The sequence below is a fragment of the Aulonocara sp. 'chitande type north' Nkhata Bay genome, linkage group LG14, assembly GCF_057382095.1.
Source record: "Aulonocara sp. 'chitande type north' Nkhata Bay isolate Kocher_YH1m ecotype deep benthic linkage group LG14, A_spYH_male_GT1.1, whole genome shotgun sequence".
Lineage (NCBI taxonomy): Eukaryota > Metazoa > Chordata > Actinopteri > Cichliformes > Cichlidae > Aulonocara > Aulonocara sp. 'chitande type north' Nkhata Bay.
The window spans coordinates 30,196,159-30,222,427 of record NC_141357.1 but is presented as its reverse complement, the minus strand read 5'-3'; the positions used below and the strand labels follow the sequence as shown (position 1 = coordinate 30,222,427).

Genomic DNA, 26,269 nt, shown 5'->3' with positions numbered 1-26,269 from the left:
CACCACAATTGCCCCCAGCCCCAAATCCCAACCTGTTCTGCATCATTGGTGAGGCACCTCCATGACCAACATACTCACTGCCCTTCCATCCAACACCACTAAGCTCCCCCCTCCTTCCCACCCGTCTTGTCTCACCCGACTCTCAGCATTCCCCCTTAGTTTGCCGTTAAATGGTCTCTGTGTTCCTCTGATTCTCAGGAGGGTTTGGGGGGTGATCCCAGCCCCCAATTCCTCTGAATGGTTTCTTTCTGAATGTTCATACTCTGTGACCAGCTGCTTTATATTCCAACTGTGTTAATAAGACATCCAGTAGAGACGGCTACTGGAGGCACTGAGATATTCCATATTTTCACAAATACTATTGTACATCTTAAAATGTGAAGGAAGACAGGCCTCCGGAGTAATGCCACTTGTATAGGGCAAATGAAATCGATTACAGCCGAGCTCCCATGTGCTCTCTACAGCTGTTATGGATTTTTGCGTTTTGTTTTATTAGAAATCAATCAGCTAATTGAGAGAGAATAGCTGAAAGTGATGACCATGTGGCGCTAAAGCTGAAGACCATTATTGCACCGTAGCTGGGCTAAACTGCATTTAAATCAGGCAGCACAATAACCCAAAATGGAAATGAATTCAGAATAGCTGTCCAAGGGGCCATGAATAACATATTTGTAGGACTACAGGAGTATTTTGTCTTACCGTGGACAGTGAGCGTAGCTGATGCCTCCGCCTTGCCCACCATATTTTCTGCCACACATGTGTAGGAGCCCACATCAGCAGAGACCAGACGACGGATCTTCAGGGTGTGGTCCTCGCGAATTTCATACCTAGATTAAAACAGGTACTCATATATCACATGTTGTCAAAGACAAAAACAGTTGCAGACAAAGACAAAAGCGAGGGTGGATCAAACAAAGACAGGGAGTGTGTGACTTAGGCAGGTATTGTGGGATGAAAGGGGACCAGTTGATGAGTCAGACCTTCCTTTCGGCAGATCACCATCATCTTTCCTCCAGCGAACAGTGGGAACTGGATCGCCACGGGCCTCACACCTGAACTCTACGCTTTGGTCCACTAACACCACCTGGCTACTCGGGCGACGGACAAAGCTGGGACGCTCTGCAGAGATGAAAAAGAGCACGTAAATGAACACACAGCAGTCCTTCAATCATGTTTTTTTTAATAGAGCTGAAGCTTTGATTCCATAAAAAAAAACATAAAAAAATCTCAGATCCGTCCAAAAAAAACAAAAAAAAACAACTAAAAATAAATCACAGTGGAGAAAGTTTAAAAACAAAAAAAGAAAAGAAAAGGCAAAAACAGTCGTTTTGTATTTATTTAAACCAAGCTGTCAGTGTTCATGCTAATATAATCTCTCATTATTATTCAGTTTCTAGTACGTGTCAGTTCAGTAAATGAGTTTTCTGATTTGCCTTCCTCTGCTGTTCACCATTTTCTCTCTTTTTAGTGCAACTTCCCTTTACTTTGCCCTACTTTACCAGATAAGCGCCACCACAAAGATTCAATGAGCTTACATTGAATCTTTGTGGTGCCGCTTATCTGGTAAAGTAGGGCAAAGTAAAGGGAACTTGACTTTTGAAAGTCAAATTGCTTGGGAAATCAATTTAGAGCACCTGCATGTGCCCAAATATTGATGTTTGGTGCTAGAGTATTTTTATTTGTAAATCCATCATGGATCCAAGCTATAGCAATATTTGAATCCCACCCCAACAAAGATAGACACCTATAAGACAAAATCCAGTATACTATAGAAGCCAGATGGTATATACCACTCTCGGTCCGACTCTCTCTGCTCAACAAGTCACAAAAGTTAAAAAAAAAAAAAAAAAAAAATTATATTAGTAATTTATAATATTGAAAAATAAGAAATTCATATCTCTTAGTCTTAACACATTCCATCAGATGGGACATGGTGAATGGACTGGTTCTTATATAGTGCTCTTCTACTCGAGCAGGCAATGCACTTTTTATATAGGTCTCATTCAGCTTCTATCTAACATTCACATACACACCCGATTAATGCATTTGAGTAACTCTGGGTTCATTATCCTGCCCAAGGATACTTTGGCAAACAGACTGGAACATCCAGGGATGAAACCACCAACATTCCAATTAGTAGATGACCTGCTGTACCTCCTGAACCACAGCCACATACCATGGTTAGTTGTTGTTGTTGTTGTTTTTTAATTTATTTAGAAAGAGGGGCAATACATATTAATGAACATTTAAACAAATGTAAGTTGTAAGGACAACTAAGAACTTAAATGAAGAATTTCTTGATTATGACACTCAGAAAAGTAGAAGGAGTAGGTAGCCCTTATGTATTCTGAGTTTATTTCACTGTAATTTTCTTATCTTGACAAGGTTTCTGGGGAAAGGAAATAAAGGAAGTGAAGAAGATGATGCTAAAAATCAGGAGTCTGGACATGTTCTGTGCTTAGGCCAGAGAGAGTCAGGGTCAGAGGTCAGTGACGGTGAAACAAGATGCAGCTGGTTTGCAGGGAAGCTGCAGAGAACAGCCTGAGATTCATAATGAAGTGTGAGATTGGAGGTAATCTCACACTTCATCTGATAAAGGTCAGTGACACCATTTAGTAACCTGGGAGGGAGACGATCATAGCTTAACATCTGGACCTTTGTTTTTATTCTGCAGGCCAAAAAAAAGAAAAGTGTGTGGCTGTTGCATGTTTTGGGGGTAGCATTAGAAGCAGAAAAATAGACAAAAATCTGAGGTACATACCAAGCACTGTAAGTTCAGCTATTTCGCTTTCACGTTCTCCAACCATATTTGTGCCGACGCACACATACTTCCCAGCATCGCTTTTCCGGGCATTTGTAATCATCAATTTCCCTCCACGTATCTGTGAAAGCAGAAGAGAAGGTGATAGGCTTTGTATGGAGAGAAAAATGGCAATATTAGTCTGAGAGACACTTGGGACTTGTTGTTGACACACAGAAAACAGCAAAGCCCAAACATTAGGAAACATTTCCTGATTGCACTCAAGAATTCCAGCGAGCATTTATGCACCAAAAGCCCATTACAACACCGTGATAAAATGCACTCACAAACATATAATGGCTTGATGGGAAAGAGGCTTTTCACTGGGTTTTTGCTTTGAGCTTACGGAGACACAGTCCAACCGGATGACTTTAGTCTTTAGTTGTTTTATGCTGTTTGCAGTCATATTGAACTTGACTCTAAGCCACTATCAGCTGACCTGTTTCTCGCCAAGCTAAAGAATACTTTTCAAATCCAGCAGAACCACAGCTCACTGAGGTAACACCTGAGGCATTTTTTTATTATTTTTTATGTACGTTCATACAACTACAAGTGAGAGCAAGTGGACGTTCATTCAAGCACACATGAACTACATACACGTATACACACCCACACACAGAGGAGAAAATGTGTGTTTGTCCAGGTGAATGTCATGTCTGTTATTTCCCAGGGCTTTGATTACAGGCCAGAGGAGATGCTTTGTTCTCAGGCAGTCGGAAAAGCAGTCCTGGTCCCAGCACAGGCCCCTCAGCCCTTCTCTCTGCTGACAACCGTGCCAGTCAGCAGAGATGCACACAATAGCACGGTGCACGGTGATCTCTGTGCCCTGATAAAGCTTAAGGTTTTAAATGCACACATCAGCCTGCAAGACCAGGACCACCCTCTGCAAGCATGTAATGGATAGCTTCATTAGGGAACACCTGACAGAGAACTTGACACACAATATTGCAACAATCTGCTTCAGCCATGACCACCGTGTTAAGCCCAGTTACACATGTAGTCACATGCGTGCTAGGGCATCTCATCTATACCTCAAACAGCGTGTTTTCATCTGTTTTTGTAAAGTAGTTGCAATAAGTTTAACTTTCTTGAAGGACAACTTTGGACAGCAGACACATTCTTCTGGTTCTGCGGCATTCCTCGGCCCTTCACCCCTGATTAATATTCATGGTAAAGCAGGAGGCAGAGGGACTTGAAGAGGCTTGGAAGCCTGGCTTATTTAGGGCACCCTGTGGTGCTGGAGGGGTTTGAAGTATCATTATGTTACTGTTTGTTTGAGGAAAGGCTTAACAGCTAAAACACTGTGACACTCACAAAGGCCCAAGGTCAGGGCAGACCATGCAGCAGAGAAAGAGGGGGTGTACTGTTGGTTCCACAGGGCTTTGACATGAGGAACCACTTAAGGCCCCTGTTCCCTCTATCCATATCCTTACCTCTGTGAGTCTGTGGCAGTTTCCCATTCTCTGCAGGCATATTTGGAGTGCCAGAGCAGCAGGGACTCTGAGAGCTGGCTAAAGTAAATGAATGTAGCAGCGGCCCTCTTTTTTTTCCTGCATGCATATCCTCTCAACACAACACAGTGCAGCACACTGGCTGCTGAAAGCCCCAACAATCTGACCATTATCCCTGCAGTAGAGGGAGATGGCACTATCCTGTTGCCTTTTGTCTCATGTCATTTGGCAATGCTGATAATGCAAAAGCCCCCCATTCAGCACCAACTCTGTTGGTATTCACACAGCAGTTCATTTTCCAGGCCGATAATTAGCCACAACTACAGCACAAAACGAGAAGGACAATGTGCTGCATTTTGGCCATTTATGATGCTGCCGGCAGACTCTCTCTCTAACGAGACAATGGTCTAGGCTTAAATACTTTTTCTTTTTCTATTTAGTTGTCCCTCCCTTATTGTTCCTGGAAGACCATTTAGACAGAGTTGAGAGGGATGTGGCCAGCTGCTGCTAGTGGCACAGCAGCAGGGTAACTTACTTTTTATGGCTGTGGGAAACCTTTTGCATGAAGTCATGAATATATGTGAAATGGCGCACAAAGTAGGGACGTATACAATATCAGGCAGGTGGTTTTAATGCCGTGCTGGATCCATGTGTGTCACGGCACGCAGTGTGCAGTAGGTGTTTACGTATAGCTGGCTAAAATAGATAGCACACAGAAGAATTCCGTGCGCTCTCTCTTCCTTTCTGGAGTTAATTCCCTCCTTTTTAAGCTATATCCAGTAAATCCAAGCCATCCCAAACCCAGTATAAAGTGCAGTGCAGAGAGAAAATCCCCACTGCAGGTGGTTTGGGACCTTGCTCTGATCAACAGTGATCACCAAGGAGACTGCACGTTTAAGCATGCTGCATGGTGGGAGAAGTGGATTGAAACAAACATAACAATGCAGACTAGATGGGGTGGGGTTTGACGAGCTCAGCTGTTCATTACATTAAAAAGACCTCTGCTTCTCCCTCTATGGTCATTCATTGCAACCAAATTTACTATACCATAAACAAGCTTGCCGTATGATTTTTCTATTTCTAATACAACTTGATCTGTTAACATCTGTCACCACAGTTGATTACACATATTCCGATTGCCATTCATGACGTCTGGCGCTACTTTTAAAATGGTCATTTGGGAACACTCAATCTGTACAGTTTTGTACTTGACAGGAAGTTTACAGTGAGCAACACCAGCTGGTCCAGACTGTTTTTAGTTCCTCAGAAGGCCCAACATTGCTCCAAGCTACAAGGACACAACTGAGTCATCAAGCAGCAGCATTGAAAACGTTTACTCAGAGAATTTCATCCAACAGCAGACAAAAGTCATAGCTTCCACTATTCTGGGTGTAAAATCAGTATTATTGCAGAAACAGGAACAGTTTATCCGTGTTGTTCTTAAATAGGCACAAACATGATTAGGTGGAAGAACGTGTGTGTGAGGCATGCATGACACGGAGATGAAACAGGACTGCCTTATCTTCAAAGTATGAGGTAGTCCAGTAGATAATAACCAAAACTGAAAGGGTAAAGGATGACAGAGATTAACATTCCTTTTATTTTACAGAAGATCAAATGCTGAACATGAATAGTTTTGATGTCAGTTTAAGGAGAGAACACTATCTGTGATGCAACAGCGGGCAAAGATAGCTGCTGTGCATACAATGGCCAGATATGCACTATTTGAATGAGCAAATACTATACTAAATTCCTCCAGTCAACAAGGTCCACTGTGTAGTGAAATTTTCGTGCTCCTCAGTGACAACTGACTAAACTCAGAGACAGATATGATTTAATTCTCTTTAAACCAGATTATGCGCTTGTTTCTTTCAATTATGCTGTGCAGCGTCCAGATTTCCTGAATGTGCGGCTTAGGAAAAAAAAACTGAGAAAGAACAGCTACACTGTTAAAGAGCTTGGGACTCAATATATCCAACCTCAACTCACCCTCGCTGTGCAAAACTGTGTTCAGTCATGAACAGCTCTCCGCTAAAGATAGCCAGCAGCGATAAATCACAATTCTGACCTGCCCAGAAAGTTTTATTTTATTGTGCACAAGTAGCCCAGGCTGGTTTTTCAGCGACAGACTGCAGGCATACTGAGTGGAACATCTTTATTAGTAGCTTATATTTATTATCTGGGCAAGATTAGATTTTCCACGACTGTACAGTGAAGTTCAGCACTTTGTCAGCACTTGGGGGGCCAAATTCTTTGATTGCCTAAAAATTGTACAATGTGCAGCCAGAATCTTAAAATCCATCTAGTCAGATTGTTAAAATGTGATCCAGGCGCACTACTAACTACTGCCTACTCACTGCCTGCTTATGTTAGCCAACTGCTGAGTTTGACTTACTTCTAGCGAGCGCAGTATAATTAAACCCAAGTAAAAATCTCCTGCTCAAGAACAATTACTACAGACACAAACTTGTGTTTGCTACAAAGTGTTTAAGCTAGGGATAATCAAGAAACATCTTCAGTAAGCAAGCATGTAGAGCTGACTGATACTGTTGTGCTGGCCTGGGTGCTATTTTAATTAAACTGAATAATTGGTGGTTTGGTTGTAAATGCAGATAGTTGTTGTTTTGATTCTGCAGTCAGTCCTGCTGCTGCTGAGTGCAACTTTCTTCGATTCCAGTCAGCTCATTTCTCCCCTCCTGATCTACACTTCTCCTGGTTGATTTCACCAGTAGGCCATCCCTAATCAATGCAATGCTGCCAGCTAATGGAGCAAGACTAATTCCATACCTCAGTTATTAAGTGCAGAAGGCATCAAGATTGGGTATTTTGGGTTTGGGAATTGCTATTTGTGAATAATGAGCCGAACAAATCAATCTTTCAACAAACGCTGAGGTGGTGGTAATGACTTGACCTAGAGTACTAGGTCATTCTCTCTCATAGATTTAAACAGACATATACAAAGCAGTCTCTAAGCTTCAGCACATGTCAGCGATAACAGTTACTTACAGTGATTCTCTCATCTCTGTCATCAATATTCACTCCATCTTTTTTCCATGATATGGTGGGTTCAGGATGTCCACGAGGAGGTTGACACTCCAGGACTGCCGGCTCCCCCGCAGCCACAATCACATCTGCAGGATTTTGTCTGAAGTCGTCACGTAGAACTACGAGAAAACACACAAAAAAGGGAAACATTTAATGAAATGCTAAAATGTTTCCCTCTGGGGATGGTATGAAAAAGAAAGAACGAAAGAAGCACGCTATTGAGGTGTGTTTTTTTTTTAAAAACAACAACAACAACAAAAAAACAACGCTTTAAGTCAAGTTGTCTTAACACACAAAACTGGCTCTGCATCAAATGACAAAATGTTGAGCATATCTCGCTTCTGATTTACTCCATGCAGAGGATCATTGTGTACTAAAGAGTGTGTCTGTTATTGCATCTTCATCTCTCCTTGACCTTTCATATTTAGATATTCTGAATTCATGCACCCATTCTATTTTAACATGCTTGAAAGCCTGCCGTAGATCACTGCCACTCCTGTCTTTTTGATTTCCCCTGCTGGAGTGCTTTAAAATAGATGACACAGCCATGGATTTTGATTTTTTTTGGATACACGAGTTCCACTGTTTGTCATTTAATTATTTCTTGTGGAGAGTAATTTGATAACGAATAGATGTGGAGGTTTTAAAATATGAACTGAGTAGTTCTGTATACGTGGCTGCACCTAAAAATCATTAGTCTTTGCCTCCCTGCCTAATCAGACTAGTAGATTAATATCATTAATAAGTGGACGTCGCAACAAAGTAGATCAATGCAAATCCACTTTCTGAGAGGCAGACAAACTTCATATCAATGAGCTCATAATGTGCAGTGTTAAAGATAAACTGGAGGTTTATTGAGCGGAGAGAAGGTTATGAAAAAGCAACAAGCTCCTTTTGGCAGACAGTGTGTGCCAGTAATCATGTTTCCAGCTCCAATGCATATATACATATAAAATATATAAAAACAGTGTCTGTATCCTGAAATTCAGGCCACACACAGAGTAGGGAAGATCAAGGCACTGTGTGCGTGTGCATTGCTATCTGTAGGTAAAACCTGAAAATTATGTGCAAGTTGTTCTGTCTGCATTTTGAGGATAAAAGTTGCACTTTAGCTATCTTTTTGTCTCAGGCTCCTTAGCTTGCTCTCAAGTCACCGAAGGACCCCTCACCTACTGACAGCCTACAAATTCCTGACTAAACCCTTTAAGCACTTAATTGGTCATTGGCAAGCCCAGATACTGCTCTCTGTTTCTTGTAACACTGAGTATTCAGTCCATTAAAAGGAACTTTGTTTTAGAGGAAGATGGCCTGTAATGGCTTCCACAGTCCTGTTGCCTAATCACACCCACGCCTCCCCAGAAGCATCTAAATTCCAAAGCATGCGGCAGCATTTATCAGAAACAAAGCAAAAGGATTCACTGGATATTTTGTGAGTTATTTGCCATTGCACCATCAAGAGAAGGCATGGGTCCGCAGATCTATACACACTGTGCTGTATACAGTTGAAAGGCAATTACGTGTGTAACTCCCTAACTTTTCAGCCTCTCACTCTAATTCATCTCACACTCAGCAGTGCAGCTGTGGGCCGAGTTCATGCTGTATGGTTAATAGCAGATCGAGTCATTCAGGAATGTAAACACCAAACATCCGATCCATTAGAGCACCAGCTCCATCTGAAGAAACTGTCTCTGTTTGTATCAGCAAATCCAGCTTGTCCTTAAGAGGATTATTGTAAAAGTCAACCTAATGTACCAAGGTATAAATATGCTGCATCAGTTGGAGACAGTGATTGATACTGATCAAGAATCTGTACATTGAAGATATGAGGGAAATCATATTTTTCCTTTGAGGTAAATACAGTCTTTCAGTGCCAGGGAGCTAATATTCACAGGCATCTGTCCCTCTGGAAAATAAAGAATGATATGCTCGGAGGAAAAGAGGGAAAAACGATGCTATATTGACTTGTTGGAGGCCCGAGGGAGAGCTGGCATCATTCAGTGTTTACACCAACAGTGCAGTGAACCCCCCCCCTCAACGGCACTCACTCCCCCACCTCACGGCCTCTCTCCACCTCCAAACCAACACCTCTTTGTTATAAACACAGCTGAGTGCAGCACAGCAGACAACGCTGAACATCTGCGTAGTGGAAAACAAAATCCTCTGGGATTGAGGAGGAGTGAGCAAGAGGGAGACAGAGGCAGCCAGACAGTCTGTGAGATCGACAGACAGACCGAAATCTGGATGGGGTACAAAGCCCCAACTCTATCCCCAGAAGCCCCATCAGATCTGGATCTGGGGCTGTGGCAGAATCATTTTGCCTGCCCCCTCCAACTCATGTAAATAAAAGATCCAGTATTGCTCCTTCCTGTATTCACATATATCTCTGCTCGCCCCTTACAGCTCCTGTTTTGGGACCCAGAATTCTGGTGGGGGGAAGTGATGCAAGGCGCTCACACTACGTGCTGTCCTGTAAGTGTGTGCGGTGCAGTCTGTATCTGTGTTTGGGATAATGAGCCTACTCTACCATTCTGTCTCTCTAGTGAGCCTGCAGCTGTCCCCTTGCAGATAATATTTCCTGGGCTATTAACAGAGGGGCCAAACTCGGTGTGTGTGTGTGTGTGTGTGTGAGAGAGAGAGAGAGAGAGAGAGAGGAGTGTATGCGTGTACATAGAGATTTTCAGTTTGTAGCTTAATATGTGGAAATGAGCCAAAGTCACAGGTCCCAGCATGAAGACGCCTCTTTGTCCGTCCTGGATTTGCACAAATATGCTGATGATGGGATGGAACAGAGTGGATATCCGGACCTGGACAGATATCAATACGCTTTGTCAAGGTAAAGGGATGCATTCTGCCCTGCATTTCCTCTTTTCAGGAGTGGAAGAACAAAACATGTTTTACCTCACCTGGCTGACATGGCTTGCTGCAAGACAAATTGCTGACTATGCATAAAAAAGGGGGAAAAAATCATTCATCAAAGCAGAGTCTTAGCTTGTAGTGGCAAACATCTGTTGGGCTATATTGTACTGTATAATAAAGCTGTCTCCAGGTCCACAGTAGCAAATTGGAGCTGTGTTGAAGCTAATGCAATTAGCTGCCATCATTTCTTGCATTCAAACCCTCCTTTAAAGGTCAGCTGAGATGGCTGCTCTCAGTTCTGAAAACTAACAGGTTCATCACCCCCATAAGCTATCCCCTGTCCACACACACAAATGCGTGCACACACACACACACACACACACACACACACACACGCTCATTCACACACATAAACACACACTCTTTTCCTCAGGAAATTGAAAACAGATGTTTAAATGTCAAATTAAAATGAGATTCCCGTGCTGCCCTCCAACATTAATGAAAATGAAGACTTAATGCCACACACCAGTCTGGGTGGGAAGATCAGATGAGCTTTGTTCTGAGGAAATTAAACCAAGTAAAACAAGCTCTTCACAAATCTTTAGAGGGATACAAAAAACAGACCCACCAGGGAATTAAAGGTTTATCAGAAGGCACCCGCACTCAATCCCACAGAGACACACAGCACAGCGTGGGTCTCGCCTTTGGCTTTTTCCTCAAAACAGAATGGACATGGCTATCTCCACAACGGAAGCAGCGGGAATGACAGGAGAGGAGAAAGTGAATTAATGAGAGGAAGAAGAAAAGTAGAAACAAAAGGAAGAAGAGACTCTGCTCGATGTATAATGCAGGACCGCTTCCTTTTTATCCATCCTGGTTTCCTCAAGGTAGTTCAAGTTCACAAGCGGCAACATTGTCGGGCTATCAGGGGCCAAATATCATCAAATACTACCTGAGGATAGTAGACAGAGATGAATGTGCAGCGCAGCGAACACCAAGAAAAATATCAAATGGCTAAGCAGCCCCAAATGTTCCTGGTTATAGGTGACTGCTTAAATCCTCAGCTGTAGCAGAAATCCATTCTTTTTTTTATTTTGCACTGCAGGAGTATTTACTATTAAAGTGTCTCTATGATTCAACATGATTGAGATGTTAAAGTCTTTGTACACGCAAAATATGTACATAAGAAATGTTTAAAAAAATGGAAATATTGAATAATAGTTTACAAAGAAAGAAAACATCCACTAAATCTCTCCTTTTCTGGTCAAATAACGGATTTATGTGCATTAAACTAAAGCTTACAGTGGATGAGCTCCCCTCCAGTCCATTTCTACTGACTATTCAACATAAATCCTCTGCCCCATCATGAGTGTTGTTTACGCCATAAGCACAAACCTGGCCTAATCACAGTGTGGCTCTGTTGTATGCTTCCGTACTGATGCTCTTCACCTTGCCTCCAGCACTGTCCTGCGATACAGACAGTGCTCATTCGCTCACTCAATGCATCTCCAACTTTGTCTTTAAATTTCTCTCCCCCCTCTCAGCATTTGACCCCCTTATCTTACCTCTCTTTCGGCTCACACACATTGAGCGGCTTATATCAAAGACAGGCTTATAGCAATGGTGTGTTAACCCATGGCACTCCACTGCAAAGGCTGTTGCAGGTGGATAATTTGCCAGAGGCGTGCATACTGTGTGTCTCTGCTTGCACTGTATAAATCTGTTTTTTTGCTGGTGGGTGTGAAGATATAACAGGACTCCTGGTGCACTCTGGAGAATCACTGCCTCCCGCCTCCTTCTTGTTTCTTGCTCCCCTCTGACCCCACCACCAGAGAGTAGAGACTGGACACAGCAGACGCGCCTCTCTTTCTGGATCTGACTGGCGTTCTTCTGCTCTGAGCTTATTTCCTCTTGCCCACTGTGCAGAAAGTCTTATCCGTCTGTCCAACAGCAGGCAGATAATGCTGTCTAGGACAGATGATTGCAGATACAAACTTCCAACTCATGAATATATATCCAAATACAGAGATAAAAACTGACAAACAGGGCAGCTGAAAAAAAGAGTTGACATCATCGTGAAGCCATCACAGATTTTCCACTTGTAAATGTTTTGTTCTTTAAAGAATTGATTCATAGCTTTCGCATTTATATTTAAAGTCTGGGTTTATAAATCACATAGAAACCAATCAAAGCTCCCCAGACAACCGTGACATTCAGTATGAGGTCACATCTGCAGAGTCACGTCAGTAAAAATGCTTGACAGCCTATGTGCATGGTTGACCATAAGATATCTCATGCACACCCGTAAATATGTCAACAAGAGCAGAAGGACTATTACCCCACTGGCCTTTAGGGTTTGCACCTGCACGCCCTGAACATCATGAGGTCATCCTACAGAATGTGATGTCATGTCACGGAGCAGAGACAGGATGTCCCGATTACTCCTACAAACAGAACTAGCTTGAACAATAAAGTATGGGAGTCCTTTTGTAAACAAAGAAAACTCAGGCACAGCCCTCAACATGTATTCACAGCTTGTCTTACTTGTCTTTGGTATCAAGATACAAAGGAGGAATCACTGCGGTTTAACATTACTGGAAGATTTCTCAACAACTGGTTTGTTGAGGGTGACACACAGACACATAAATACAAACCAAGCCATGTAGGGAAATATGCCAGCTTAGCCGATGTGTTTGCGCGTGTTGGATAAAGGCATTTTTATTACACTAGGCCAAGTGATTTCAGTAACTGACACTGGCAGGCAGGGCAGATGGCTTTGCGAACCCTTAGGTGACATACCAGAGGGCTTGTCCGAGCTTGCTCTGGCCCAGCGAAGCTGCCAATGCAGAGGGTTCAATCTCGGCACCTCACCCTCTACACACTTTAACACGCACATGTAGGCCTCATGTGCAGCAGTATCCAACAGTAATTATGTCCGTACATAAAGAACACAAACATGTGCTCACACACAGGCGCGCACACATGCACCACATAAAGGAAATTCTGCCCCACAGCCGCACAGACAGAGAGGCCATTGAGTGCCTGTGTTTGTTTAAATGGTCATAAGTCTTCTCGTCAGGCTTGGAGAGCGAGATGGCGTTTGGCGAACATGGCAAAAGGCACAGAGGGCAGCGGGGAAGCAGGTTTATGTGAGTGACTGAGTGAGTGAGTGACTTGGCACCTCATAGTTCAATAAACAGTGCCTGTTTGATTGGAGTGCTGGGTGAGCATGAGTTGGACTAAAATAAAGAGTGTTTCAAGTGCCGGGGCAGTAAAGCCAGGAATTTCAGAGGAAAGAAAAGAAAAGAAAACTCGAGAACAACTCTTTCGGTCCAAAAAAGTTGTGAAAAAGGAAAAAAAAATACAAATCCAATAAAATCCAGATAAGAACACCCACTGCCACAATGCAAGCTGTGCAATAAACATCTGTGTAGGATTATCGCATTTTCATTTAATGACTGAAAAACATTGACAAGCTCCTTGTGGATTTGTGAGCTGACAGATCACTCACTGTCTACATATGAAAGTAATCAAGGCTGTTTGGATTCTCAGGGAGAGCCTGTTACCTGTTGTGGAAACTGCATCAGATATTGTGGGTATTAAATGCACTCAAATCAGTATCAGTACTGGTCAGGCTTAAAAAAAATCCAAAACACTTTTCCAAAGCATTATGCTGCTTCTATTGGAATTCATACTTTTTCCACTCTTGCTGGTTTAGAAGTTTCACTATGCACTAAAACAATAATGAGGGAGAAAGATGGGAGAAACAAGTAAATGAATACACTTTATGAGCAGTGATTTACCTTCACTTTTGACAATAGATCACTTAATTACCACTACAGCAATTCTGTGCACACCTAACTGGTGGGTTCGGGATTTGTCCAGCCTCACTGGACTGTGCTCTACTTTTAAATGTACGTCATCTGAGTAAAACTTCTACTTTGTATTCATAATGGTGTCTATAGGTGGAGCTTTGCATCCAGAGGAAGACGAGGAACTGAGAGCTGGTGTAACTTAACTCTCACCACTCACTGTATAGCCCCGAGCCTGCAGCTCTCTGCACACAGATAAAAAAAAAGAACAGGTGTAACACTATCGTCCACACAAGCAGGTACACCTGTACTGTGTGCTCGCTCATTCTTTGGCTCTTTCTCCCTCTCAAACACAACAGAGAGACATATTGCAGCCCTGCTTGTCATTTCTCTGAATTGAAGTCTTACTGTGGCTTCCAAATGCTTTCTATTAAAACTGCATAATGTAGATCCTAAAAGAATTCTCTAGATTTATTATTATTTATTATTATGGAAAACACATTGAAAAGACATTAAGCTTTTAAATTTTTTAAATGTAATTCTTCAGCACTGTGAGCACCAAAAAACAAAATTCGGTTACTTTGTACTCACGGGTAGAGGCAGAAATCTCAAAGATGGATCTCAAAACCTCAAACCACATATACGCACAATGAGATACTAGTTGAAGTAAGTGAGAAAATGTGTTATTTTGCTGCTTGGGTGAACCTGATCCTTTATGAACTCTTTTCTCCCTCTCGTTGCGTTTATAGTTTCACTCGCTGCTGTTCTTTCTTCTCACCCTGTGCTCAAGCTAGACTGTGCTAGTCTGAGTCTTCACAGTGTAATAGGATTTTACACAACACACAACTGGTGAGGATATGCAGATCACACATTTGTCACCACAGAATGCTCATTATAGTAAATCCCTTTACTTCGAGAAAAGCAGGCGTAAACATGCCAAGAGCCATGGAATATCTCTATCCACAAGTGCCTAAATCCCACTATGTGTCTAACACGGCTTAGTTCACATTGTGTCAGTTATGTTTTCTGACAATATCGCGCTGTGAGCTGCCCTCCTGTCTGTGTGGCCCCAGCAGCTAACCCTCTCCCAGCATCTGCAAAGATGAGAACCTTATTAAAACAATCTTCCCAATTAACATTCCTGGCACTTGGAGCCCCATCCCCCAAGGAGCAGGACCTCCTCAGCCTCTCCTCCAAACCTGACCCCTCCTCATCTCTGTGATGACAAAGAAGCTGTGTAGGACCAAGACCAGCCATGAGACCCTTGAGCATGAGTGGTGAGAAAGGGGATGTGAGGCAACTTGTTTTCCTTCCTGCTGCAGAACAGAGATCCGTGTGCTTGTCTGTTTTTACACGTGCATTTGTTTACGTCTTCATCTGTGTACCGTGCGCGTCAAAACGAGAGGGAAAATACAGTTACGCATAAGCGAATTACTACCAATCAGGACAGCACGGTCATCGCAAATAATCCTGATTTGATGTGACGTGCAATGACACGGGCTTATTTGCACAGGGTGGAAAACTCATGATCCTGGGCTCAAAGAGGTACTGTAAGATCAGGCTGTCCACTGCAGCTAGCACACATCAGAGAAATTACATCCATAAACACAGCATGCTTTCCCGTAGAGTGCCATCTGACCCTTTGTGACCCTGTCAGAGATTTTAAAACACAAACATCTGCTGCAAATCTTTTCACTTCTCTATTATCCTGAGATCTCACAACCAGATAATCATACTCGTTCCAATCTCTTGCCCATCTTCCCAAAACAAAGCTATATCAGCTATAACAGCAGAGACTAATGGACACGGAGCAGAGGTATTCTATAGCAGTGCTGTGCAAACAGCACCGTGGTGAGGGGAATGAGATCCTGATGTTAAAAGAGGGATGTGATGTTTACAGTGACTGAGATTCTGGCTATGCTTCATGTGAGTGTTAATGGAAATCACAAATATTAAACAGCTCCTGCTCACCATACGTTGGCTGAACCTCCCATTGTCTTATATACTGAAGCATCTAGTGTGTTTATATGAGTGCTCATGTGCAGGTAGGTGTGTTTGCTTGGGTTTTAGTTCTCCTGACTCACTTTGCTGCCAGTCTGTTTGGACTACTCCTTATTAATGCATGCTTAATGAGATCCAGCATACACACAACTTCACCGATGCCTTTGTAGCATATGTCAAACACACTAATTCAAAGCTGAAAAGTTAGAATTCAGCCTTTCATCTTAAATTGGTGTAATGGAAATCTTAGCCTAATACCCTTAGTTTCCAATGAAAGTCTAATTTGTTGGAGGTTTAGGAAACAGTAGGAGTGAGCGATTGTTGCAGTGTCTTGGTCGGTCTGAACTATAAACTGGAATTACATCAGTTGGTGTTGCAGAGGTGACTGGGAGGAGTAATGTGATAGTGGCTGCGTCGAGGGAAACAGGCGCTGAGGAAAATGGTGAAAGAAAAAAAAAAAAAAAACGCTAGGGAGTCCAATGTAATGTTACAGCAGATCTCTTAGCCTTTCGCCATGGCCACTTTCATTTCCACTATCCCGTTCCCTCACCAATCACTTTACCAGGCACAGAGGAGATGGGAAAAGAGGAAAGGAAGAGCGACAAAGACAGGAAGAGCTTGTAGAGGTCAAGTAAAAGTTGGGAAGTGGGGATAAGGGGATAGAGATATAGGGCACAGGAATGTTAAAGAGGGTGAGACAAAGCAAATGAGGGTACTGGTATCCAAACATGTGTTGCAGCTCCAGAGGGGCACATCTTTGTCTGATCAGTTGCCGTCCCCATTTCAATGGTTTCCACATGGACCCTAAACTTTCCCAGATGAACCCTGAGAAGATGAAAAGCTGTCCACATCATATCTAAGAGGAGATCTGTTACAGTGGGAAGTGTTGCCGAAAGGAATGGAATGAGGGAATGCTGTCAGATACGGTGTGCCAAACAGAAACAGAGAGTTGAAATTTCATCTTTAGCACTTGCCTACTAAGTGCGTACTCCTATGTGATCGCTGCCAGATACTTTGGCGCTATAGCTTTTCACTACGCTTGTCAACTTGTCCAACATGCAATATCGAGCTTTGCTGATACCAAAGAGGTGGTTTTGTAAATGTGCCAGAAATTAACCTGATCTCTGTGAAATTGACAGTGTGTAAGGTTTCAAGACTGATAAGTCCCCCATTTTCCAAATTTCAATTTTCACAGGATTGAGCGTGCAGACAAAAGAAATGTTTTGTCATAGTTTTTCTTCTTTGTTTTATGGGATACTTTGCTACTGTTAACATGCCTGAAACATCCTACTGAGCTGATTTATGATAGTCTCCCCAGGGTACAAAGCCAAGCCCCGTAGAAGTGGAAATTTAAGGCTACTGCACTCACAGAGTTGGCGCAGTAGCCTTACAGTAGATTTATAGAGGTGGGAGCAGAATCTTTTCCACCTCTGTGGCAATGCATGCCTGTTGCATAGACTGAATTTTCAAGCTTGGTACCCTGAGACTAGAACAAAGCTGAGTGTCGCAGTGTTTTCCACCTAAACAAATTTTATGTGGGGAGTTTGATTTTGTTAATTATATTTTAACTGAGGTCATTCAGAGTTAGTCATCTTCATCTTTTTATCACAGACAATGCTGTCGTGAAGCTCATTTTTCATAAAGAAGATTTGTTTGACTTTTTCTTAAATATAATTTTCAAGAAAAATATATCTGATTAAAGAAAACAATAAGTGTCTATTAAAATCACATGGTTTAACATCATGTTTGTCCTGTAAAATTGTTACACCTACGTGATGTGACACAAAGTTATAAAACCACATGCGATAAAGCTATTAAGTGATTCGTAATTGGAAATTCTCGAAATAGAAAATATAAGAGGGAAAATTGCTCAGAGATGATAGACATATCCTGGCCTCATTGGGTGACAGCAAAGGATAATACTAAATACTGGTCTCATATCTTTTGAGCCCCATTCCCTGCAGGCTTTCTTTGCAATACAGTTGGAGATGAGTCTTCAAAACACAGACGTGAAAAATTCATCTATGAACATCTAATCACACTAAAGAAATTTCCTCTGGCAGTTAATCCTTTTGGGAAGAAGAAAAGCAGTGACAAGGATGGTGTAAAACCCATCAACTGTACAATGTAATGGACTTATTAAAGATCAGGGACATTTCAATTGTCTTTTAATAAGGGCAGCTTATCCTGCTGGTTCTTCTTTCTGTTGTTGTTTTTGTCATTTTTCTTTTTGTTTTCTAAATTGTTTCTTTGACTTTCTGTCTTTATTAATCATTTAAGAGTATTTTATTTATTCCTTTAATTTGAAACACTGAGAGCCTTTCTTCTCTTTCCTCATCTTCTGAACTATTTTGCTGACAGACAACAGAAGTGCAACCTCTCTTTCACCTCTTTCATTAAAAAAAAAAATCCTACTCAACACGGATGCCATTCCCAACATCCAAAGGCATGTGGTCAGCCCAAAGCCCTCATGCATCATAGACAAATTATCCTGAAAGCAAGAGAGGAGCCCATCTGGTGCAGAGGAGGGGCAATGAGCAAGAGGAAAGGAAATTTAAGAAATGAAGGAGAAAGAACTGGTCGGCCGATAAGAAGGATAAGGGAATGGAAGGCAGAAAGGCAGAGGAGTGTTTGGGGGGGGGGGGGGGGGGGGGGGGGGTGGCAGATGTTTGAATTTTCTGCCAAAAGGGAGAAGCAAAGATCCATGAGCTGGGTAGCTAAAGCACTAACTGGGGTGTGTTGTACAAATGAGTCTGTGAGAGGCAAGAACTGGTGAAATAAGAGTTCGTGTGAACACCATTTAAAGCTTGGCAGTCTGGATTATTTAAGAGGGGAATAAACACTCTGCTATAGGTGAAATATAACTAAAAGACATTCAGCATGGTGGCAAACTGTGTATTGCCGGCTGCTAGATGAGGAGCGCATTTGAGGTCAGAAGCCACGTGTACACACACAACGTTGTGTTCAAAGCGGTCAGGTTGCGTGGTCAGTAATACAACTCATTAGCACTTGCTAACCCAACTGCTTCAGTGTACTAATAGAGCAGTGGAGCTGCGGTGTAAAACAAGCAAACATGAAAACTCTGAAACTGTCCCTTGGCAAAACAGAGCATGTGACTGTGAAATCAACAAGCAAGACAAGAAGCCCCCACAACCATCATCCGCTCCCTCAGCATCTCTCCAACAAACTAACAATCTCATTTGCAGAGGTAACGACTCAGCGAGCAGATAAACTACCTCCATTCCTCCCAGTTCTCCTGAGATAAGACCTAACATCTAACATGCCTCACAAAATACTGCCGCCGCCTCCCCGCGGAGGTAATCACAGAATAAACTATGTTTGGTTTCTACCAGGTACAAAAAAATGCCAACAAATCTTTGATAAGAGACCGTACTACTAAAAAGCTACATTGTGCAAAAAAAAAAAAAAAAGGGAAAAAAAAGAAAGAAAAAAAAATCTGAGTCAGGATGTGAAAGGGCTTGTTGCCCTCTGGAGCGCCAGATGAGGGCAGTTTGTTGTGGAGAAAAGCAAAATAATTCAGAGTTCATATTATGTGGGTTAGACCAGCCTGGAGGCAGAAGCCATAAGGGTGACATCAATAAAACATTCCTTCACTATTTTTCTTGAGCACAGGGATTTTGGCATAGTGCAGCTCAAATGCAATATGCAACACTGGAATTGGAAAATACAATATCAGCCTGACAAAGCTTGACGGTTACTTTTATCTTGGTATATTGGTGTTACGTTGCTACAACAAGCAGTGACATTATGATTCTGTCCCAACAAGAAAAGTTAACATGCGACGTTTTATGATACTGGCCAATTGGAGCTTCCTTTGAAACACGGTGACTCAAAAGAAGTATGGCCCCCTAGCACCTAGTTTCAGATCAACTACAAAAAACACGATGAGAAAGATGATATTACACATCTGGTGTTCAACAGCACAAAATACTGTGCAGTTTGATCCTGATACAGCACAGCCAGAGCTGCAAAAGCAAATTGGGAGTCTTCCTTCCCTGTAATTTGCATCTTTTTGAAATGTAGGATGAAACAAGCAAACCTGGGTCACATTATGCTGGGAGAAAAACTCAGCTAAACACTGCACATATTTTAACTTAGCTAAAAACAAAACATTACATTCCCTTGCAAACAACTGGATCTGTCTGCAATTTTTGAAGTGATTGCAAACACACAACCCTCCTGCAGTACCAGAGACCACATGCCTTCTATTGTTTGAGTCCCCACCATGTTGTCTGTATCTGGGAGAGATAGCATCTCTGTAGAGCGCTGTGGCGTTCAGAGCCTGTGGGAGGCAGCACACCTGCACAACAGAGAATAGCAAACGCTTCTATGGATACTGGGAGTCTTTGAAGTGGAGATGGATTCTAGTTCAATACCCAAGACCCTCTTTTATCACACAAATCACTCTGTGGTTTCAGTGCGCATTCTTTGTCATGAGAAATGGCTTTGAGACAAGTCAACTGGAGCTTTTAGGGATGTTGAAGTGTTTGGCTGACCAGCTACTGAGACATGAGAGAACGCGTTCACACGGAGCATGCACAAAAAGTCAAAAACACTAAGATCTCTGAACACCAAGGTCGGCTTACTCAAATTTTTATTGCACAGTTAATTTGCAAAGGTTCAGGTATCAAAACAGAGACAGTGTAAATACACACATTGGGTAGAGACTAATTAATGGAAGATGAACTGAGAGTTACAATATGTTTGGGTTGGAGAGGGAAAATAACACACACACACCGTATCAAAGTATCACAGCTACATCTCCAATATCTACCTTCAGTCTCTGGGCTTTTACGGGCATCCTGAGTATAAACTAGCTGTGAAATATGACATCATAAAAAGCAGTCAGTTTTTCAATTGTGAAGAACCTATGAATTATTCAGAGGCAACTACTGGCAATATATTTCCCCTCTATCTAGCTGCTTCCATCCTTATTGCATAGCTCTCTCTGCTTTTCATCTCTGCCGCTCTTTTTAACTTTTGTATATGTGTCAGTTTTTGTCTTATTTGTTCATCTCTCTCAATCCCCGTATACTGAAATGACTAGCGTAACTGCGGAGTGACGATGACAGAAGAAAAATGGAGCAGAGTCTGGAAAACATGAGAACACCGCATTGTGAATGACTGGTGTTAAAGTGGACACCTCACCCTTTGACAGATCTACAACAAAGTTAAGTGAGTGGAAACCCCGACTAGTAAACAGAGACATCAGAGCACGCAGAGACGATGTTCCAGTGTCAGCTCTGTCATCATGTGGCTAAAAACCCAGCCAGTGTTGTCCTTGCAATCCCAGTGTCTGACCCTCCATCTGTCACCATCTATTTTACCATACCTCCTTAACTACACACCATGAGCACGAGGCCCTAGAAGTAACCCTCTTACTGTACATCACAGTGGTTTACTGTGCTTGCTTAAGCATGATACAGTAGGAGTCTCTGGGGAGTGAACCAGTCACATGACAGCACCTTCCCTCCGTGGTGACAGATAAGGCCATACTGTATGTCTGTATGCACAGTGATGAGTTATGATCTCACCGGGGCTCTTTGTCTCGTATCCTATTTTCTATCTATACAATTCTGCATAAAAAGATGAAGCACATTTCCCGTTAATGGTCCACCATCAAAGCGTGCTGCTGATATCACTAATTAAAACCATTAAATCTCAAAACTACCATATAACGTTTGAGGGTAAGAGAGTGCTTGGGCTAAAGGTCAGAATTTTTAGATTTTTTTTTACTCATATTTAGACAAAACCTTATTAGTTGTCCGTGGCTGGTGGTGGGTGTTTCGTGCAAAATCATTGGGGTGGGGGGAGGGGATTTTTTTTAATTCAAATTTGGACGCCGCTCACGACTCAGGATTCAGGAAGTGGGAACAAAAAGGAATAACAGCGATTTGTACAGTAATGAAAGATGGCCATTTGATGAGTTTCCAAGATTTAAAAGATCGGTATAGTCTAGAGAAAACCGATTTTTACCGGTACCTGCAACTCAGAGACTACTTTTCAAAGAAAGTACGAAGTTCGCGTACGTCTTATGGCATCCTGAATTGCGTAATTAAATCATACAGGGGCCTCCAATTCAAGGAAATTTCTGTACTATATAAAAATCTAAGAGAGAACACGACAACATCAACTGAATACATAAAAAAGAAATGGGAGCAGGAAATAAAAACTGATATCTCAACTGAGGAATGGTTAGATATGTGTGAAACCCAGAACACAACGACTAAATCAAGATGCTGGAAAGAATTTGGATGGAAACACCTTACTCGATTCTTTATTACACCAAAAATCAAAAGTAAACAGACCCAAGACAGTTTGCCATGCTGGAGAAGATGTGGTAACATGGAAACACACCATACGCACGTGTTTTGGGAGTGCCTGAAACTGCATAATTTTTGGAAGAATATATCTTGGGCTATCAATTACCACACAATTTTAAAACTGTATATCTTGGGAATATTAGAGAGTATGTTATGTACGACGACTTGTATTTGACAAAAATCCTATTGATAGCTGCAAAGAAAGCTATAACAAGAAACTGGTACAAACTGGATCCGCCTTCTTCAAAAGACTGGTTAAATATTGTTGGAGAAATCTATGCAATGGAAAAAATGACTTACATTCTCAGATTAAAGGAAGATATTTTCGTTGCTAAGTGGGAGAAGTGGTGGTGGTCAGAGGGCCCGGTGGCGCCTGTGTCCGGCAGCCTCGCCTCTGTCAGTGCGCCCCAGGGCAGCTGTGGCTACAATGTAGCTTGCTATCGCCAGTGTGTGAATGTGTGTGTGAATGGGTGAATGACTGAATGTAGTGTAAAGCGCTTTGGGGTCCTATGGACTAGAAAAGCGCTATACAAATGCAGGCCATTTACCATTTACATTATATGGCACCAAGGAAAATTAATGAACGAACAAAACATTTAAGGTCTATAACTCTGTATATCTATTGATGCATGCCCGTATAAAAGTACTTATATAAGCTGGAGTATGTATGCTGCGGAGTAAAGGCAGGCATGCATACCGTAGTTGATTAGAATTGGCACCCACACCTTTTGTTCGCTTTAGTTCTGTTTGTTTTGACTGTGTGCTTGCATGGTTATTTCTCCTGTAATGCAATACATGTTTGTGTTTAAACTGTGACAAAACTATCAATAAAAATTTGAGTGTCAAAAAAAAAAAAATTGGACGCCACTCAGATTTTTCTTGTTTGCATTCTGACACCAGCTTGAACTTTACACTGAAATGAGTGAATATTTTCTTGGCTCATTTCCAGTTACACATTTTGGACTGAAGTCAGGGTTGCTAAGGAAATGTTTATTATGTGTGTTTGTTATGCATTTATGTTTCCGGATTTTCACTAATTGCTCCCTCATTTAATAAGAAATGATTACTGGGCCAGATGTTGAGTATGTTGGACAGTAATGAAGATTATACAGATACAGTCTATGAAAACTTAACTTCCTGATCCAAAATACATTACCTTTATATAATAACAATAATAATGATAATAAAAAACCCAACTTGTAGGAATAGATGAGCCATGACATCCATTTCAACTGGCTACACAGTCCGATTCTTCCATTGTTTCACTACAGATGCCACATGCACATGCAAGCACACATACTGCATTACATATACCACACGTGTAACTTTAACACCGCTGTGAAAACGCAGCTGTGTGCACCACTAATGTACTCCAAATTATGTCCTTGAAAGAGTTACCACCACTAACAAAAGCCATTGTTTAGAATGGCTGGAGTAAGGACTGGCAGTGATCAACTTGAATGATGTAGTAAGAGCAATCCATGGCCACTCCACAGGAGATAGAAGAGCACTGCCCAGGCTGAAGAGGCCCTCCACCTTCTCATCTGTCCACTAAAAGCCCTCTGTCACTGCTTCGTGCATGTATCCTCATCCACCCACGCCCTGTATGAGGCCATAATGAGCCCTGGGCTAATGCATAGAAAAACACAATTAAAGTCAAAATGGATACTTCCCCACTCAGTCCATGCATGAGCATGCAAGAGAGCACTCTCTGTGTTGATGTGCTTATGTAGCTTACAATGTGAGCTTGACCACTTGTGTACTGTCCGTGTGTGCGTTTGCTGTAAGAAGCTAACAGAGCCGACAGCTCCAGCCAGCAGGCCTTTGAACTGTGGCCTGAAGGCCCAGCAGAAGACAGCAGCACTCGCTTGTAGTTAGTCCCTTCTTTTGGCGCAGAATCCTTGGCAGGTCACTATAAAAGGCCATGTGCACATGGACCTGATCCAATATGCATCGCTTTGTTTGATCTCTCACTTGGCACACACACACACACAGAGGGAGAAAAGTCCCTGTAGAAGATCCATGAAAGTGACCTGAGGGAGAGTCCAGCAGTGTGCTTCACTGTAGTCAAAGAAATCAAAGTCCAAGATTTCCACTCTGAAAGGCCAACTCCAGCTCCCAATAATAGTTTGACAGAAGCAATATTTGCTTCCAACTGCACTGTATGCGAGTTAAACTGCCTACACAATGGTACATTTATTATGGCCCTGATATATTTGTCTTCGTCTTTCTCTTTTTCTGTGAGCCAAGAAGAAAAATCATTCTTGGTTTCTCTGCTTCCTTGCCTTTTCCCATTTCTGTCACAGCTATTATTTCATGAAATCTGACTCCTGGTATTCAGTTTCTTTTCAATTTCCTTTTCAGCAAAGCCCGACTGTTTTCTCCTCCCATGTCAACCATGTCTTAGTGCACATTACAATGTGCCAAAAATATCTCCGTACCAAGAAGCAATCTTAAAACTACATTCAGCTACATTTGTCATTTCATTTCAGGAATGAGCTTTCATGGAAATACAAAAAACAACTCATCTGAAGAATTCAACTTGCCTTTGTTCTACATCTCATGTTGCTGTTTGTTTACTCATCTGAGTGTGTTTGACCACTTGTTTTGGACAGTCAACAAGAGCTCCACAGACTTCTACTGAGTCCCAGACAGCCATCCTTTCCCCAAGGATAATATACACTCTTATGTAGAAGTAAAAAGCAACTAATTGACCAGAAATCAAAGCTAATTGGCTCTGTTTAGCCTCTTCCTGTCCCATAGCAGTATGGACACTGGGGAAATACAATCTGACCCTATTCACAGACTACCACCAACAAAGAAGCAGTAATGAGTAGTGGAAGTGTGATACTGGATTGTATTGGTACCTGCAGGGTGTGGTGGCCCCTGGCTGAGCTGTTGGCCACTTTTGACTTGCTGACCTGTGTCTGCCAAAAGCTGCCTGGGAGGATATTTCTATCAGCTTCCAACATGAGAGACATTTAAACGTCTGTAAGTTCCGTGGATCTTTTTCTTGATTTCTCTCAGGAATCATGCTGTAACACATCTTTAGTGTGTGCATTATGATTTGAATTTGGTGCATTTACTAATCTTTATCAACAGTAAGATTTACACGAAGCAAGCAGACTTCTCTGCTTCTAATATGTTCATGCCGTGTATTTTAGTGTACTGGGCAACGTACAAGCTAATTACATGATTATATTTCCACCGGCTGTGACAACCGCAGTGGAAATAAGCAGTGAGCAGATGAAAGTACCTTCATCCGATAGCCACATTAGCTGTCTGTTAAGTTATCATTAAGGTAGCGCCTAGCGGCTATGGCTAATAATAAAATGGTAATGTTAATGTGGGGGCTAGACACCAAGCGCCATCAATCCTGCTGTCTGTAATGTTATAATAGAGAGTGTTCATTTACGAGGATAACACAATTATTGTGCCCCAAAACTATTATGTTTCTCTTAAATCCCACATGAGCTGAGAAAAGTCTACCAGCAAGAGGACAGCAACAAACATGTGGAGCCAAGTTACCAGAAGCACAGCACTGCTTCAGACAACTTGAACGTTATAAAGACGTTATAAAAAATGGTTCTTGATTTTTTTTTTCCATTTTTGTCCCACATGGTAATGAAAATGGTACAGAATATTTTCTTGGGTATCAGTATCGAGATTGAAATTCTAATATCGTGACAACCTGACTTGATATTAGAAAATAAATTATCAAAAAGGTGGAAATACAATATTATGTGTCAAGCAGTGTTGACTCCCTGTGAAGATGTTTATAATACATTCTTGAAAAGTTACTTAAAGGGGGACACTCCTGTTCAAAAATCTATTGTGTAAATGAACACCGTGTTAACTTTTCCAGAGATTTCACACCAACAATCTCACCAGGTCAGTCCTTGTGAGATTCATGAATCACATGAAAACATGACAAAAGTCTGACAGGGAGACAGAGAAAGA

General features: G+C 42.0%; 1 protein-coding gene across 7 annotated transcripts in view; it reads right to left on the bottom strand.

The window, feature by feature from the left end:
• The window catches only part of robo1 (roundabout, axon guidance receptor, homolog 1 (Drosophila)), a 226,514-nt gene that overhangs the window by 36,424 nt on the left and 163,821 nt on the right, over nucleotides 1–26,269 (bottom strand). For all 7 annotated transcript variants that reach the window (XM_086262022.1, XM_086262024.1, XM_086262019.1 and 4 more), the window contains 4 exons: nucleotides 7,258–7,415; nucleotides 2,762–2,882; nucleotides 981–1,119; nucleotides 700–827 (listed from right to left, as the gene is read on the bottom strand). In XM_086262022.1, coding sequence (XP_086118148.1) covers nucleotides 700–827; nucleotides 981–1,119; nucleotides 2,762–2,882; nucleotides 7,258–7,415 — 546 coding nt within the window. The remainder of the gene's footprint in view (nucleotides 1–699; nucleotides 828–980; nucleotides 1,120–2,761; nucleotides 2,883–7,257; nucleotides 7,416–26,269) is intronic.